The sequence below is a fragment of the Apteryx mantelli genome, chromosome 4 (assembly GCF_036417845.1).
Source record: "Apteryx mantelli isolate bAptMan1 chromosome 4, bAptMan1.hap1, whole genome shotgun sequence".
NCBI classification, from domain to species: Eukaryota; Metazoa; Chordata; class Aves; order Apterygiformes; family Apterygidae; genus Apteryx; species Apteryx mantelli.
The window spans coordinates 22,981,191-22,998,593 of record NC_089981.1 but is presented as its reverse complement, the minus strand read 5'-3'; the positions used below and the strand labels follow the sequence as shown (position 1 = coordinate 22,998,593).

Genomic DNA, 17,403 nt, shown 5'->3' with positions numbered 1-17,403 from the left:
TGATCTACTGTTATTTCGGCTTAAATGCTTATTTGTTGATCAGCTTATTTCCTCTTTCCATTTTAAAAGACAACAGGAGAGGTTACTCTATGCTGAGCTTACCATTTTCTATGCTGAGGGAACAGGGATTCTCAAAGGTGATTTTGGCATCAGGACAATCAGCCCGAGTTTTCCACGTGTTGCCATAGGCAGCTGAAGTACCCTCTATTACACCACTGGTTGTTTTGAAGTCATCTGTCTGGACATCATTGAAGTTTCCACAGAGACCTAAAAGGAAGTGGAAGGGCTGTGAAAGTCTCCAGCAGAAACAAGAGTAGTGAGAAGGCAATTGTTACCATAAGGTCACTTACCACAGGTCTGTCCTTTATGTGATGGGTCTAAGTTTATAAAAAGTTGCATGATGGGCACAAGCTGAATCTCTAGCTGAAGACCAAAGGTTGTTTGTAAAATGATGAAGAAAGATGATGGACTGAAGATGGTAACATTTGCTAGGGACGAAGAATACAACAGATATAATTTCATATAGACAAACTCTATTACTTTAAGAATCAGAGATTAAATTCTGTTTGAGTTCTTTGGGCTTGCTGCAGTGTAACCAAAGGTAGAATTGGCTTTAGATGAAGTAACATAATAACTTTTTAAAGTCAAAGACAAAAACCATCACAAAAGTCTTCCAAAAGGAACTTACCTGCAGAAAATGGCAGTTGTGTGTAGATCGTATTCACAAATACACTGCCAGAAGGCTGGATCACAATGTTCTGTTCAAAGGAAAAGGCGATGATTAGTAAGCATGTGTAGGAAAGATAAAACACGTTCCAAATGTTTTTATAGCTAGTACAGTTCAGGATAAAGGAAAAAAAGTGGAGGAGGGGCTTGGGGTTTGGTGATTTTCTGATTCCTATACTATTTCTTTAATCTTTACTATAGTGGCCCATGGACTGTTAAAACAAAAGAAAAAGTGAAGATAACTAAATGACAGGAAACTACAAAGATCTTGACTTCCAATGTACATACTTTATTCTTATTTTTTCTTTGATTAATGTTCAAATATGATAAAAATAAAAATCAATGCAGTTTTCTTATCTGTGATGTGTCATTTGCAACCTATTTGTCTATTCAGTTTTCAAAACATCCCTGCAGAATGTTAGGTGCTTGTATTTGCTACTTACAGTTTGTCCTCCACTTATACTGACAGCTATACCCTTGAGGCATGTCTCAGTGTCAGTCAGGCCACACTTGTGGATTTCTCCCAGAACGGTGAAATCGTTGTTGTCACAGAGCTAGAAGAAGAAAACAAAATATGCCCGGTGTCTTAAAGGGGATCACACTCAAATGGCATTCTTAGTAAAGTGAGTCTTTTAAAATATTGTTTATTTCTTTTCTTCCTGCTCACATGTCCTTATATAACTGTATGCAGTCACCAAAGTAAGCTGGCATTCACGCATGCTGAGCAGTGGAATCTATCCATTACTTCTGACATTAAAGGATAGAGACAGAAAGGCAAGTTAGACATATTCAACCGAATGTTAAAGCTTCCTAATGCTTAGGTAATGCTACTTTAATTCTCTAGAGAAGACGGATCAAGCGTGACTTTCTTGCCCATCAGTTATGGCATTTACCTAAGAGAGAGGAGAAATGGTTTCCAGTCTTTTCTGCACAGAACAGTTTGAGTACCAAAAAGCTCGTGGTCTGGACATTCTTAAATGGATATTCTTTAAATGGATATGAGAGATAACCATTTAAATATTCTCTCATAGGAAAAAAATGAACTAAAATCACTACCCACTAAGCTACTGAATAAAGGAGGAATGCAGATTTTCTCTTGAGTCTGATTTTTCAGAGGGTGTGTTCTGTGTACCTAATGGGCAGAGACATTACAGGGAAACATGCAGAACACTGTAAATCTGAACATATCTTAGGACTTTCTTGGTATTGTCAAGACTAAATTGAGGAAAGCTGAGATGCAGAATTATATCTATATGGTAATTCACTGTTAAATTTGTAGATTTTTAGGACCTTTGTGTTCAGGTTTAGGTGTTTTTGTACTTCCTGAGCTTCTGAGACTAATTTTAGGCGTTGGTGCCCAAAGGAGAGTTTAGCATGTAAGTTTGATCTATGTTCCCATTGTGGATCTAGCCCTATGCTTTTGATTCTTATGGAGGACTTGCATTGATTTAGCCTCTTTTATGTCTAAATTACCTCATTCTAAGCTCATTTCTAAGAGTTGGTGGTTCTCTTGTCTGGCAACATTCAGTTTGATTTTTTTGAGAGCAGTTTTTATTTAATAAGGGTTTATGAAAATAGTTTACATCACTCACCCTATGCAAATCAACAATAAATATACTTAGGATTCTGAAATTTGCAAATCTATAGTCACTTATTTAGACATACCTGCTCAGGATTCAGTCTCTACTAATCTAAAAAGTCCAGTATATTCTGGGTGTTTTTGTAAATTATTTATTTCTGATACAGGTTTTAGAATACTTGTATGACGTCTTAGCTTTTTGCTTTAGATTCTAGAGTTTTATACATTTACCGGGAAAGACTATTTGGAAGGCTGATCATCATATATGAAATAACTTATCTCCTGTGAATTCTATATAATAATTCCAATGTAAATACTGTTAATCAAATATGGCCCTGAACTATATTAACTGTGACAAAAAGAATAGTTCCAGTGGAGGCAATAAGAAAGTTACTCAGAAAGAAATAGTTACAAAACAATAGATAGGCAATATTTCATTTAAAAAGTGAATGGGAAGCATAGAGATTATTTCACAGAACCTAAAAATGCAGTGCAATTCTTAAATGATGGCCAAAATACATAAAAATAGAATGGTATATTCATTTACTACAACCCTCACAGAAAGCCTACTGAAATCCATTTAAGGTTCCATATTGAAGCTCTAAGTTACAGAAAGTTAATGCCATTATTAGTAGTTTTAATTAGACAACATTATATTTAATGAAAGCATTTTTCTTTAGCATACTGCTTTAGCAAGGAATGTGACTCATTTTTACCTTGGTCAGGACATAGCTACAGTCTCCGAAGAAGGAATAATGCTTCTCATCAAATGTTGAAATGTGGGAACCTCCTTCAATACTGCAAGTTCCTGGACATGACTGGGTGACACAAGTCCACTCACCTCCAGCACAGGTACTAAAATGATGAAGGCATTCAGTAAGCTTGGGTCATGCAAGTATAAAAGACGTAAGAGACGATAAGGGCAGCTGATGCCTTCATTTTCCTCTTGAAGTATTGATCATATTGTCTTTTGGAGACACGAATGCTTACAAATAATCAACATTGCTCTGAAATCTCAGAATAAGTACAGAAAGGGACATTTATATCAGTGATAATTTTTTTATATAATGCCATCAATTGGCAGTCCTTCCTTGGACAGAATTCAGTCCTAGTGAACCTAGCATCCATTCTGTTGCATATGAAGGATGGGCCCTCATCTCCCTTAGCATGACTCAAGCTTCAAATGTGTTAAGTATTGCTTGGAAAGTAACATGCATGTCTGGGGTTCTGGTATTCACAGATAGATAGATAGATGGACTTGCATACACTTACAGAGTAATACTTCAGTAACTATAATGAAACTGAAAAATATACACCATGTCTGTCAAATGTCTCTCAAACATGATCTCCCAATCCATGTAATGCAACATGTCCCTAAATGTCTTGCCCCCAGTAGTATTTACATGATCATCCTAGTATTACACGGTAGTGTTGCAAAGGCATTTAAGCACATGACACAGCAATTTACATTTTTAAATGCTGATTTAAGCCTCCAGCCTCCACCTCCAAGACCAGGTGATTGGTCTTGAAATGGGAGTGCCCATATCTAAGCTCAATTTTTGCTTTCATGCATGAAGAGAAAAAAGGATTTAAGTATCTTTTAAAAAATGTTTAATCAAAGAACTTCAGTTGACAGGTAGTTCCTAATTTCTTTTCAAGGAGTAATTGGTAATTTTTCCCTGTCTTCAAAATGTTCAGGTAATGCATCTAAAGAAGAAGTATGAGAAAGGGAGTATGTTACCATGATCTGCACTTGGACGAGAAGGAGGCACCAGGAGCATAAATTTCACCTTCATAGGTACAGTGGCATTCTTTACGGGGAATACAGCCAGCACCGTTAATGTCATCAAATACCATTCCTAGAGAAAAAAAACAGTGTTACTCATTCTGATGTGCACAGCAGAACCTGCTTTGGTGTACACATCTGGGAGATGCTGAAAGTATGCTGCATTTCTTCTGTATTACAAGGAAAATGAAGAATAAGCATCTTGAAATAATGGCATGTCAGCTGTGCAGAGCTTGAAGGGGCTATATTCAGTCGAAGGCCAGCTAAAATCTTAAAGTGATCACAGGGGATCAGTAGGGAAGACCCTTCTATTATGGCCTTCATTAGATTGGAATTAGGATTAGAATTACTAGATGACAGGATAGCAAAATGGAATAGATTAACCATTTATAAGGCTGCCTGGGAACGTATTCGTAGTATTAATATTTTTACACCCAAAGGCAAAGTATTACCTAAAAGAAGACAATGATAGTATACAAAAAAGTGAGGACTAATTCTGTGAGACCTCATGGAGGATGGGCAGAAGATCAGCAATAGGAGAATATCATATAGCACAGTCACTCATGAGCAGTTGGCAGCACCAGAACTAAGCATGTCTGAAGACAACGCACTTGTATTATTCATCACATCCTGACATTCGGTTTTCATGTGTAATTCTCTGAAGTGCCAAATTTTATAAACTACCTAGGGGTCTCTCAGCTCCTTGTTTAGAGAGAGGAAGTGACATACTGCACTGAACAGGAAATATGTTGTACTTTGGGGAACCAGGCCCAGCTTTGCTAACACCAGAAATTACCATTGTGGGCAGAATGTGATCACGTTATGCACTTTCCGTAAACTGATGGTGGATGTTGAGAATAGAAAGCTTCCCCATATTGTTAGTACTGAAGTATCTTAAACCCATTTCAGACATTATGTGCATGTCCTAGGTACATGTTTGTTATTTGAAAGGATTTTTTAGTAACCTGTGTAAAAATTATGCATGTATATCGAGGAAAGAACATGGCTGTTACTGTGACTGTGATGTGAATGATAGAGAGTAGGAAAGCTGCTAAATGTGTACCAGTAAGTGTTCTAGCAATTTTGACATGAGAAAAGCATAGGAAGTAAGCTTGCCTGGAGGACAGACGCAGCCATCCATACAGTGATCTTCACAAAGTGCAGATCGTTCAGGGTTGGTGCAGGTGTCAGAACAGGGGGAGCCACATTCCTGGTATTGCATGTTGAAAGGACATGATTTGGCTGAAAGTAGAAAGAATAGTATAATGCTGACTTTTCCTTTGAAATGTTGAGAAAACAGTCTTTACAATCTAGGACGCTTTCCCCTGAGATGTAATGGGGAATCCTGATCCAAGTGAAGACATTAATATCTGCAACATGTTAGAGCTCCAGCTATATATTGAAGCCCCTTGGCAAAGCAAAATCCTCTAAACCCTCACACCCCAAAAGTCTTGAGTATGCTCAGGATAAAACTGATTTCATGAATTTACATGGGCCTTTAAATGGCTGTCTACTTCAGGATAAATTTCACATAATTGGAGTTTATTGTGTGTGGGTAATGAGCATAGGTGAAAGCCTCTTCCAGAGGTACTTACGACACAGTTCAGAGGTCCTCCAGTTCAGAGGCTGTCCACCTGCATGAGCGCACTGCCGGGAGTATTCAGCAAAGGTGTTGCACATACAGAAATCAGCCATAGAGTTATCACAGTGGCATAGGTCTTGTATGCAAGTTTCAATGTAGTCCTGAACATCCACAAGTACATTACAGCTTCTGAATGCTTCACTGGTTAATACTGTTTGACAGATAGAACCCTAGGAGGGAAAATAGAGAAGATAAAACAAAGTGTTTAGAAAAAATGAAACTATTTTATTTAAGGAATGTACCAGAGCAGACCAAATGTCCATCTGGTTCAGAATCCTGTCCAACCATGAGCAGATATATAGGGAAAAATATAACAAGAGGGCAAGTATATGTGAAACTCCCTTGATGAATTTCCCTGTTTTCAGCTACTTTCAGCTCAGGTGACTTTCTAAGCATTATACGGTTTCTGCAAATATGAAACTACTTAGTGAATTTCTCTTTCATGAAAATGCCCCCTCTCCCCTTAACTCATGTAAATTTTTAGCATTCACTTTGGCAAAGAGTTAAAAATTAAATTTGGAAACATTTTGTTTCCAGACCCACAGCTGGGGGCATGTTCATGCTGTATTTTTTCCAGTCTTAACTACTTTTTTCCAAACTGAAAGAAAGAGAGTATGTATGTTACATTGAAAAAAAAACAAGCTCTGAAAAAGAAATTCTTACAAATTCAGCTGTGCAATTCCCCAGAACAGCAGGAGGAATAGGGTCATCGCACTGTTCTGTGGGTCCATCCATCTTCTGCCTGTTCCCAAACTGCAGGGGTGTCAGTTTTGTATCTGTAAAAAGCAGTGAAAATATTAGAATACTATCTACTGGTTTACTGGCTTTTGCATGGAGACATTCTTTTTGTGACACTACCAGTTACGACATCAATAGTGATTACCAGATAATATCACTATAATGTGAATAGCAAAGGGAGATGAAGAAGGTAAGTGACTGGAGCCTAAATATTGCAAAAAGTAGAATATTATATGTGACAAGTTTTAAAATATCTAACGGTTATGGAAACAGCCTAATGTATCTCAAATCCCTGTCTCTATTACATAAGTATTAAAACTGACATCATGAAAATACATGCCAAAATTATCACTACTTTGCAGTTAATCCGACTCTCAATCCATGTCACAGGATACTGCTAAAAGAAAGAAAAACAAAGCACCAATATTTAATAATGTTTTTTATTACTTACTCTCTGAAATAAATTCGTTGTTAATTGGCATTCCATTGAAGTCCCCACAAAGCCCGCAAGTCTGATTGGCATATTTCTTATCTAGTTCCACCTAAAAGAAATGAGGAAAGTGAGTTTAGATTCAAAGTAATGTCAACATTGATGTTTAGGAGCAGTCTATACCAATATCACTTACGTACTCACAGTCTGACATATGTGTGCCAGGCAGACTATGTGGCGTGGTAGCAAGTCAGGCACCAATATGAATGTCACTGACTACCAAGAAAAACTTGGTCTTAGTCTCTCTGTGATCATCAGAGTATTGCTGTGTCTGGAATCTGAAAAGTACTTCACTGTGTTGTGAGGACCTTAAAATTGTGGGGATATGGATTCTGAGCTGGGGTGGGGGGGAAAGAAAATTGGGAGAGAGGAGGATTGGGAGGAGAGCACAATACACTAAAAATGGATACAAATTAGAATTTAGTTAAAGCCTGCCTAAGTGATTAAGATTAGAAAGATGTAAATAGAGTATTTTTAAGATGCAGGTTTTGTGCTATGTTTTGGATGTTTTCTTACCAGGAGGGCATCTTCTTCATTCCAAAGAAAGACCAGTCCTAACTTGGCAGTAACTTTCAAGTAGCTGTTAGTTCTCTCTATCAAGATTCCCATATGACTGTAGGGCAGCTGAATCCTGGGGGAAAAATCACAGTAATTCAGTGGGGGAAGGGGCAGAACAGCCATTGAATATCCACACTGGTATCCATTCTCATTCTCTTTGAGACATTTCAAAAAGAATAAGTAAAGAAATCAGTAATAACAGTAACTAAATAAGGACAACACAAGTTTGTAGCATTTTGGCTGTTTCCTGTGGAATTGCTTCTCAGTGCACAAATGGATCAGCCTTGTTTTCAACAGCTGTTCCTTTTCACTATCTCTGTTAATGGTGTTTTGGCAGGTAAAATGTTGGCCTGAGTCTTAGGTTATATTGTTCAGAAAGCATCGGGAGGTTCTGTTTTGCAGGCAATATGCTTCAGGATATTGCTATTTACTCCTTAAAGCCCTTTATAATAAAGAGATAGACTCCTTAGGCTTTACGTGACATGACTGCCATTCACAAGGTGTAGCCAAGATAACCTTTAGACTACCTTGCTGTACGTAGGTGCTGTAGTACACAGATCACTGTGGGATAGCTGCCCAAATATTTACCCAGGTTTTTGGAGAGGTTTCACATGCCATGCCAAAGTTAGTGCTACCATTGCTACATAAATAGGAAGTTTCCAAGATAACTAATTTAAAGCTAGTTCAGGTTTATTGGTACAAGCTGCAGTCACTGCTTAACAGCACACTCCTCACCAAAAGGGCAAAAACCATCAGAAATTCTTCTCAGTGCTCCTATTCTGGTAAAAGCAATGGAAGAGTAGAAACTTAAGGGGTATAAAAGTCTAACACTGGATCCAGGTTATACATCTGTAAATTGTAGCAGTGGGGCAGCAACTGGGTTATAGCTCATCTGCACAAAACAGACACAAGGATAATGCGCAGAGGTGGCACTTAGCTCACTGTCAGGCCTTCTTGTTTCTGTTGCCTCTTCAAGAAGGACCTGTGCCCTCCAGCTGCTTGGGAATACTCTGAGATCACACGAGGGAAAGGGATGCTCCCTTAAAGAGCCCTCTGGGAGCAAGAGCAACAATGGCAGTTTCAGGGCATAGTAGAAAGTATGAACGTACGGGTTGCCAGCAACCAGGACAGTGCTGCGTGTCAGTTCAATCACTGCTCCCTCCAGTTTCATGATGATGTGGGTGATCATGGTAGCATTTTCCACCATTGTACGCCTTATCTGGATGTTGAAGTCCTCATAGGAGGACTTGCAGTTGGATGCAAAGACGTAATTGCAGACCCCAGGGAAGTAAAAGATGTCCCCGTCAAAGGTCTTGAAGTGGAAGTTACCCCATGTACTGCACACACGGCCATTGTGAGAGAGGTTGCCAGCTGTGGATTCAAAATGAGCTGTAAGAATTTTCTGTAATTTGCAGTGATTACCCTCTGTTTAAATGGTTTCTCCCCTTTTATTTCTTTCACCAGCCAAAAAGCGCCCATCTTTTGTTTGCCTTCTTGTAAAGCTTTTTTTTTTTTTTTTAGCTATTATGTATTTAGTTCAATTATCTTTTGCGTTTCATCATCTTTTTGCATGAGGATATAGGGAATAAGACTGGAAGAGACCTCCTGGGTCTCTAAGTCAGTCCACTATTCCGGTTTTGCTGACAGCTATATTCTATAAACCCTTTTCTAAACGTATGAAGTTTGACGTTTCACCTTCACAGTTCAGTTTAAAGTTAGTTTAAAACTAGCTAGTACTCCTTCTGGGGAAGGCCACTCATAACCCCGCTCTCCTAATGGCTGGAAGACTTTTTGCCAATTTTTTCGGAAACATATTCCTGACTAGTGTATGCCTGCCTGTGCTTGTGCCCGTACTACCCTTTACCCTGAAGGAGTTCCACCTCCTGGTCTTCCCCCTCTTTTATAGAAAGTGTTTATCTCTTCTCAGCCTCCATTTTACTGAAGCAGGCTCCTATCTCCCTGATCATCCTCACAGTTCCTCTCTGCCTCTCTTTCAGATTTCCACTCACCCTGCCTGAACAACGGTAATCAGAATTGTACCCTATATCCTACATGAGGTGTCACACCAATGTTTTGAACATGTTAAAATTTCCCTCTTTTACTGGAAATAGCATACATGATATATCCCAGTATTATATTTGTCCTTTTTATGGCTGTATCGTATTAACAAAATACAAGCTGGGCTTTGAGCCACATTTAGATTGTCCTTATTACCTAATGAACTGACTGCTTCTCTTGTTCATTTTTTATTTTATAAGGCTAAAGGATCTTACACAATTTATTGATCTGTTCAGTCACTCTGGGCTCTATGATCCACAGGAACACAGATATCTGAGCCATGAAATTTCTTTAACTTACACTTTACTGCCAATATGTTTTGAAGAGCTGAAATGATTGTCAGTCCTCTTGATTTGGTACCGGCTGTTCTAAAATCTAAGGAGGAAAAAGAGGTCTTTTGAAGTGTTAAAAAACAACAGAAATTGCCTAGTCTCTTTTAACAATTAACATTTCCTACTACTAGTTACACCCTAGGTGGAGTTTCCGTGAGATTTTATTGATGGTTTAGCACAGTGCTTTGTGTCCTGTCTTCCTGTGTGTTTCACTAACAGCCAAATCCCAAAGACCATTCTGCATGGCTGTAGTTCTTTCTTCCAGTATTTGTTCAAGAGTCCCATCTGATGCTGGCCCTGCTGATTTGAGCTCAAACGCAACAATCTGATCCCGAGAGTTCAATGTTGTAACAGCAATGCAGAAAAAGCAGCGGTAATGGCTATATTTGGACCTTTGCCTCTCAGTACACTTAGAAGCTCAAAACTGCTGAAGAGTCTTAGCTGTAAGGTGAGAAACACCAGCTAATTTTTTCTGAACCTCATATCTTTCTCTGTGCTGAAGGAAACACACACTTTTACACACCAAATGCAAGCAGATTAAAAAAAAAAGGCACTTTAAATTCTGTAAAACTTTAATCATGTGCTTTTTCCTGGAAGGACTTCTATTGCAGGATCCAGCCCTAAATTTTCCATGTTCAAATCTATTGTTTTCTCTTTGGTTCCAGCTATGAAAGGGATATGACACTTAGGGAACCTACACTGTATTTTCTCAACATGAGAGTTTGAGAACTTGCTGCATTTTTTCCCTTGAATGTATTATAATCATAGAGTCTGATGACTTCCATACTGTAGATTGCAATATCAGCCATTGATTTTTCCATTTAGACCAGAAAGGATGGCTAAGACAGATACGTGTTTTAGAAAGACAATCTAATTTAGTCTTCATATAAGGATTTTAAGGGAAAGCACATGTACTACCTTCCTTGACAATCTGTTGCAATGATTAACTGAACTCACTATTATTACACAATTTGTGCTATACTTTCAGTTTGGGTTTATCACTATTTTAATTGCCAGGTATTGGCCTCACAAACTGCAGATTGCAGCAGGCTGAATGGTTAAATTTCATTCTGATATGGTAAATAGTATTATAATGTATTTATAATAAGAACTAGGAAAATATGTCAGAATTTTTATGCAACACTGGTTTTGGCCTGTAATCAGTGTTATACCAGTTCTTGTTGTATCCTTCCCCCTTATTTTGCTGTGTACAGTTACTATGTTCCAGTATGTGTCATAATGCTATTTTTTATATATATGATCTTGTAGCACTTAATCATTCTAATGTTTAAGGTAGTTACAGTTTTCTTATTCTCTCTTGTGAGTGACATCTTGACACAGCATAAAAAATGTATCTTTTATTACCTACTATCAAGTACATTTGTGATATGTATGTATGCACACACCCCCTCTGAAAATACACTTTCAGATAGATGGTATGTACCTTTCACGAAACTAAAGATTAGATAACTGTATCACATCAGTAGACCAAATCCATTGCGCCAGATTTCAGAGGAACTTCTCCAGTCTGAAGCAGTCAGAGATCTGCTGGAACTTGGATTTATCTCTCTCTCTGTCTCTCTCTTTCTCTTGCTCTCTTTCTCTCTCTCTTTTTTTAGGGCACACCATGTTCTAGCCCTTCTAGGCCCATTCTAGTAATCTTCTTATCTATCAATTTAATTTTTGGACAAAATATTAGAGGTAGATCAGCATAAAAATACTTACAGTCTTGTCCCTGCTGGATAGACAGAGAAGCATAGTTTTGTCCACTGTCCTGGGCTTGAACTGAGTCAAGAAGAGTGGAGGAGGAAAATATTATTTAATTTGCAGTAGTACATTCATCATTTTTCAGTTGTATCTGCTTAAACATGTAACAAGAGTTTCAAAAATCAGTAAATCTACCCTGACGTACAGGAGATCAGATTTACATCAAGATCTGTGCTACATGCAGCTAGGATAGCTGTATATCGCTCCCTGAGCTATTTTTTTCTTTAGACTAATAAATAATTATACTGAAGCCATCGAAAACATATAGGTGAGAATTTGGGCTGATCCTTATTCTGTTATTCTCACAGTACCCCTGGATGCCCTTACGAACTTTTCAGATAGAGGACTTCATTTTACTCTCTGTTTTTATGATCATTATGTGCTTTAATCACTAGTAAAACCCTTTGGCTATCTAGAGAGCTTTAAAAATAGGTCCCTTTTCTACTGGAAGAATCCCTTTTAGAGCTAGAGGGGTGATCTCTGTCCTCACTAAAAGCCAAAGTTACTCTGTATTTTACAATTTCAAGCACTTTTTGTAATAAGTGGCAGAAGAAAAATAAACCCACAAGCCACGCAGAAGGAATTAGGCCTTTCCAATAGATATGTTTGCTATTGTTGATTTTGCCGCAAAGCAAAATTTTTTGCTTGTATTCCATTCCACGGCAGCTTCAAAATAGGAAGTTACAGGAAATTTGAAGGGCCTGGAGCGGCTTCCGATGCCCTACTGCACAAGAGCTGATCAGGCAGAGGGCAGACTGCAGGGCAAGGTATGCCGGCCGGGGAGAACAAAAAAGGCAGGCAGGAGCTCTGCTGTGTCCCACAACAGGGCAATCCATGAATAACACCGCTAGAGGGGCTAACGCTGAAATTGGAGCTGTGCTGAGATCCATAATGCCTTCCCTGTTGCACCAGTTGGGTGTCTCCAGGTAGTGTTGGAAGGGCACATTGTGCTGCTTTTAGATAGGCGAAACCAGTCCGTGCTCCTGGGCTCTCTCCCTTAACTCCCTAGCCCCAGAGAGCTTTTTGCTTGTCTTCCCATGCACTGTCTGGTACCAACGCTCTGCCTCATACCACACGCATCCCAGATTCCCATTTCCTTTGCAGAGCATGATAATGTTACGGTTAGCCTCTCAATGGGCTATTCTTTAAAGGAACTACTTTTTAATGTAAGTTAGTGTGGAATTCCTTGGAAGTAGAAAGAAGTAGAACTAGGATCTGTGTCTGAGATCAAAATGCACTCAAAACTAGTGTTATTACGTTAAACTTCAGGGGAAGTGGAGGTGGAGTATTAATAAAAAAAAGTTTCCACCGTTGTAAGTATTAAGTGCCTTTGTAGAATAATTAAGGCACCATGAATCCCAAATATTTAAGGCACTATGAATCCCAGTTTCACAGAAATCCAGTTGTTTTCACTTCTTCAAAAAAACAACCCTGTGCCCTAAACTTTTATACGATCTTGTGTGCAACAACAGATGAACATCTTAAATTTGGTGTCCAACATTTTTAAAGCAAAATCAGTCCCTTTTTTCAATACTGTAGCATCAGCTGATAGAACAACCCAAATCTTTAATAATGCAGAAGCACTCCACTAATTTGTTCCTTTCTAAAGCCAGTTTTACACTTTTGGTCTGTGCATTTTCAAATGCTCTACCGTATGAAGTGGACATCAAAGGCTAAATGACAATCCAAGGTACTTTGGTAGAAATATGAGTTAGCTCCATTAAATTCAGTGGAGCTATTCCAGATTTCATCTAGAGAAAATGAGGTAAGAACCTGGACTAAAATATGAACTTTGAAGACATTTAATTTTCTCTTCTTAGGAAGGAAATTATTTGTAACAGAAAAAAAAAATCTGGTATAAAGATAAAATGTTCTTTAGCTTCACAAAGCCAAGAAAATTGTTTCAAACTCCGAACAGGTTATAAATTCTTTAGAACAGTAAAAATGCAAAGCAAGTTAGTCCTCCTACCTTTGATCTGTGTGAAGGCAAGTGCTAGTATTGATATCCATAGTGGTATTCGTGTCCCACCACCTGTGCCCATCTCTGGGAAGTTCGGTAGGAACTACCGAACAACCTGCCTCTGAGAAAATACCTGTCTGCTCTCAAGTCTTATATAGTGAGAGAGTAGATTTTGGCTCAGTTCCCAGGTTGTTTCACAAGGTTCTTGAAAGGTGGGGCTTCAGACGTTTTCGTTTTCCTTCGCAGGTGCACAGGTAAATAGAGGATGCTCTGACTTCTCCAAGATATTTGCACTCTAGGAGGAGTCTTCTTTCTACAAGACTTGATGAAACATTGAGAAATGAGCAGCAGCCAGGGAAAAATTTTTGCTCAATCTTACTTCATTTATATATTCTGAGATAAATAGAATTTAAGGGACTTCTGAATGACTTCCAAGGGGGAGCTTGCAATGAATGACTTGGCATTTTTCTCTGTTCCTCTTATGGTAACAGTTCCTCTTATGTGAACAATGTTTTGTGAATATGTTAATATATTTATTTACAGATATATTACAGATATACTGCTTCAGTGAATTGACCTTTATTTATAGAATTTTACGTTGTAGTGTAGAGAAACTCAGTCTTTCAGTAGGGCTAATCCCATAATAATACATGGGATTGAACAGTTCCTGCAAAGAAGAAGGAACTAAACTGTCCTCCATATTTACTGGGAACAAGACAAGATGTAATTAGGCTTAATACCGGGAATGAAGTTCAGGTGAGACATTGGGAAGAAATGTTCTTTTTGCAGGTATGGTGAAGCACTCATATAGATTACCTGAGAGGACTGTGGAATTTCCATCACGGGTGGTTTTTAAGAACAGGTTAGACAAACACCTGCCTGAGAATGGTGCAAGTATAGTTGATAGTGCCCTGGGGCAGGGAATGGACTAAATGGCCGTTTAGATTCCTTCCAACCCTATTTTCTATGATTTTTCCAAAAAATTATAGACATTCTTGCTGTTGGGGTAGTTATATTTGAGGAAATAGTTTCAATACTTAGAAAAGATAAGTAAAAGGTGCTTTTTTTTTTTCAAAGCAGTAGAAAAGACATTGTCTTCTCTGATCATTTTAAAAGTGCAACTGGCTATTAGTATTTACATAAATGTGATACAAATAAATAAAGTTGAAAGTGTTGAGGAAAAGAATTGATCAATTTGGTCATGAGTTATACCTCTGGTAACTTCACTGAAGTATAATTTAATGTAGAATTTATCTTATTATTTAAATGAGGAGAAGAAGATGGCTACAAGATAATTGTATATACAGAAATACATACAGTGAAAAATTAAGGTGTTATCACCTCTAATAGTTATTATCAAAATACCAGGACAAAGAGTTATGAAAGAGAAATTGTAAGAGATGTAACTGGTTAGTAATTATAGTCATGATAAAATAATAAGGTAAAGACAGCTGGGTAATACATGTAAATCTGTTTATCGGTTCTAATGGAGAAACATAAACTAGTGAGAGGAAAAGAATATTTTATGAATCATTACATTGCTTACCACTGAAAAATCAACTCATATCAACAGTTGCTATGCTGTGGTTTCAGATACACAGGTTAACATTTCCTGTATGTTCAGGGAAGTACAATGACCTCTTAGTGATCACAGTTTGATCACTACTGATGATTCCTATTATATAATCTTCACAAATTAGGCTGAAACCTAAGCTGGTTTACACTTAAATTTATCTCCTTTGGCTGAGCATTAAGGCAGCATCAAAAGTCATTGCCTATATCTGAGTTTTTGGTTCAAAGTCCCAAATCTCTTCTGTGTCATGGATCATGTTGTTCTCACACTGCTGATTTATGGTCAGCCTGTTCATGAGGACCTCCAGGTCTTTTCTTGAAAAGCTATTTTCCAGCTGGTTAGCCCCCAGCCTATACTCTTGCATGGGATTGTTGGGTCCCATGTGCAGGACTTCGCATTTGCCATTGCTGAACTTTGTGAGGGTCTTGTCAGCTTGTTTATCCAGCTTGTCAAGGTCTCTCTGAATAACAGCACTGCCATCCTGCATTTCCACTGTTCCCCCCAATTTGTTGTTGTCTTTGTTAGTTACTGTAGTTGTTAGAGTACTCCATCCTGTTGTCCAAGGCATTAATAAAGTTATTTAACAGTATTGGCCCCAGTCAATTCTGGAGGGATGCCACTGATAACCAGCCACCTGTTAGATTTGTATCATTGATCACAACCCTTTGAGCCCGACCATTGAGCCACATTTCCACCAACCTTATTGTCCCCTTATCCAGTCCAAATGTCACCAGTTTGTCTGTAAGGGTACTATGAGAGACTATGTCCAATGAGTTGGCAAAAAGGAGACAGCGTGTTTCTATAAAAATTTTGTCAGACTGGAAAAAGAGAAGAGTTTTTATTTAATTAATTTCTTTGCCTTTGAAGAAAGAGCCTGTGAAGGCTGAAGTTGTTAAAATTGGAATAGCTTCATTTTAGAGGGAAGTATAAAAACATTTGTAGTTGATGGGAACTCTTGCACTTCCTCAGTGCCAACCCTTGCATGCAAGTTAACAGAGATCTCCCCGCTGCATTAATCTCTGGCTGGCCATTTTCACTGCTCTGATGGTGAGCACTAGCTCCAGAATTAGTGATGGAACATTAGTCTTGGAGTTCAGCAGAAGCAGCATTCTGATTGTCCCTGATTTTTGATCTGAGGATTCAAACCCAAGCTTTTTATCCTCTGAAAATTTCCAAAAAGTGAGGTGACTGATCAGTTTCTAGTCAAAAGTTGTTTATTAACTTTTCAAGTGTTATTCTCTTAATTAAGTGATGCTGAACTGCATTTCTGCCAGTTGTAGTAAATATTTTATAGTACGATATAATGTATCTATAGTATAACTGTAGTTAAAAACTAAATTAGGAATACAACTCTTTTATGTCCTTTGCTAGATCTTAGTCAAGCATAATGCCATTGATCCATTCCTTTGCTTCCAAATGATTAGATAAAACTCATTGGATTGAAAATCAAATCACTTAAGTGACTAGGATTTCAAACCCTATTTCACTCACATGAATAGTTCTTTTGTATTAGATTGCAGTCTTTTCAGAACAGTGGCTGTCTTTTAGCGCGTGTATTGTAGAGGCCCAAACACACAATGCTCTGATCTCAATTGCAGCCTCTATGCTCTGTTGTCATGCAGATAGTTTGTAGTATGATTAGGATCTATTGAAGGAATGCAAGCTGTCTATTTTCATGAAGTGTCATTTAGAAGAACCCAAGCAAAGCTTAGCCAAATAATCAGGCATTGGGAGCTGTCTAGCTGCAACATAAGGTGCTAGTTTACCCAACATAACTAGGAAGCGAAATATAATGATGAAAATATTTCTTATTTTGTTTGACAGTTTTCATTTAGGAAGATATTTAGTCACAGAATATCACAGAGTCCTATATTAGAGAATTCCACCTACTGAAGGTTAGTAAAGAGACAACATTTTTCAAGTGTAGCATGTCAAATATACCCATGCTCTTATAATGACCAAATTTCTTTTCCTGGGAAAGATTTGAAATGTCATGACTGGTGTTAACTGGGTCAAGAGGACAATAGTATTAGCATTAGCACAATAACGTGAGATTACTACAAGTTCCCAGTGTAACCCTGCACTTGTGCCTAAGTGCTCTACAAACTGGTATAAGGTGTTTTTTACACCTAATAAAACAATCTGAGGTTGAACAGCATTGTTTTAGCCCATGCCTTCCTTTGCACCTTCTCCG

The 17,403-nt window shown here is 38.1% G+C and overlaps 1 protein-coding gene across 1 annotated transcript in view; it reads right to left on the bottom strand.

Moving 5' to 3' along the window:
- LOC106496909 (mucin-2-like) overlaps window positions 1–15,696 on the bottom strand; it is a 52,963-nt gene extending 37,267 nt beyond the window's left edge. The window contains exons 1-13 of the mRNA XM_067295339.1: window positions 15,477–15,696; window positions 8,629–8,890; window positions 7,478–7,592; window positions 6,923–7,013; window positions 6,397–6,509; window positions 5,687–5,903; window positions 5,208–5,333; window positions 4,047–4,164; window positions 3,022–3,160; window positions 1,170–1,280; window positions 689–758; window positions 351–488; window positions 103–267 (exon numbers count right to left, since the gene is read on the bottom strand). Coding sequence (XP_067151440.1) covers window positions 103–267; window positions 351–488; window positions 689–758; window positions 1,170–1,280; window positions 3,022–3,160; window positions 4,047–4,164; window positions 5,208–5,333; window positions 5,687–5,903; window positions 6,397–6,509; window positions 6,923–7,013; window positions 7,478–7,592; window positions 8,629–8,890; window positions 15,477–15,696 — 1,885 coding nt within the window. The remainder of the gene's footprint in view (window positions 1–102; window positions 268–350; window positions 489–688; window positions 759–1,169; window positions 1,281–3,021; window positions 3,161–4,046; window positions 4,165–5,207; window positions 5,334–5,686; window positions 5,904–6,396; window positions 6,510–6,922; window positions 7,014–7,477; window positions 7,593–8,628; window positions 8,891–15,476) is intronic.
- Between the last annotated feature and the right edge of the window lie 1,707 nt (window positions 15,697–17,403).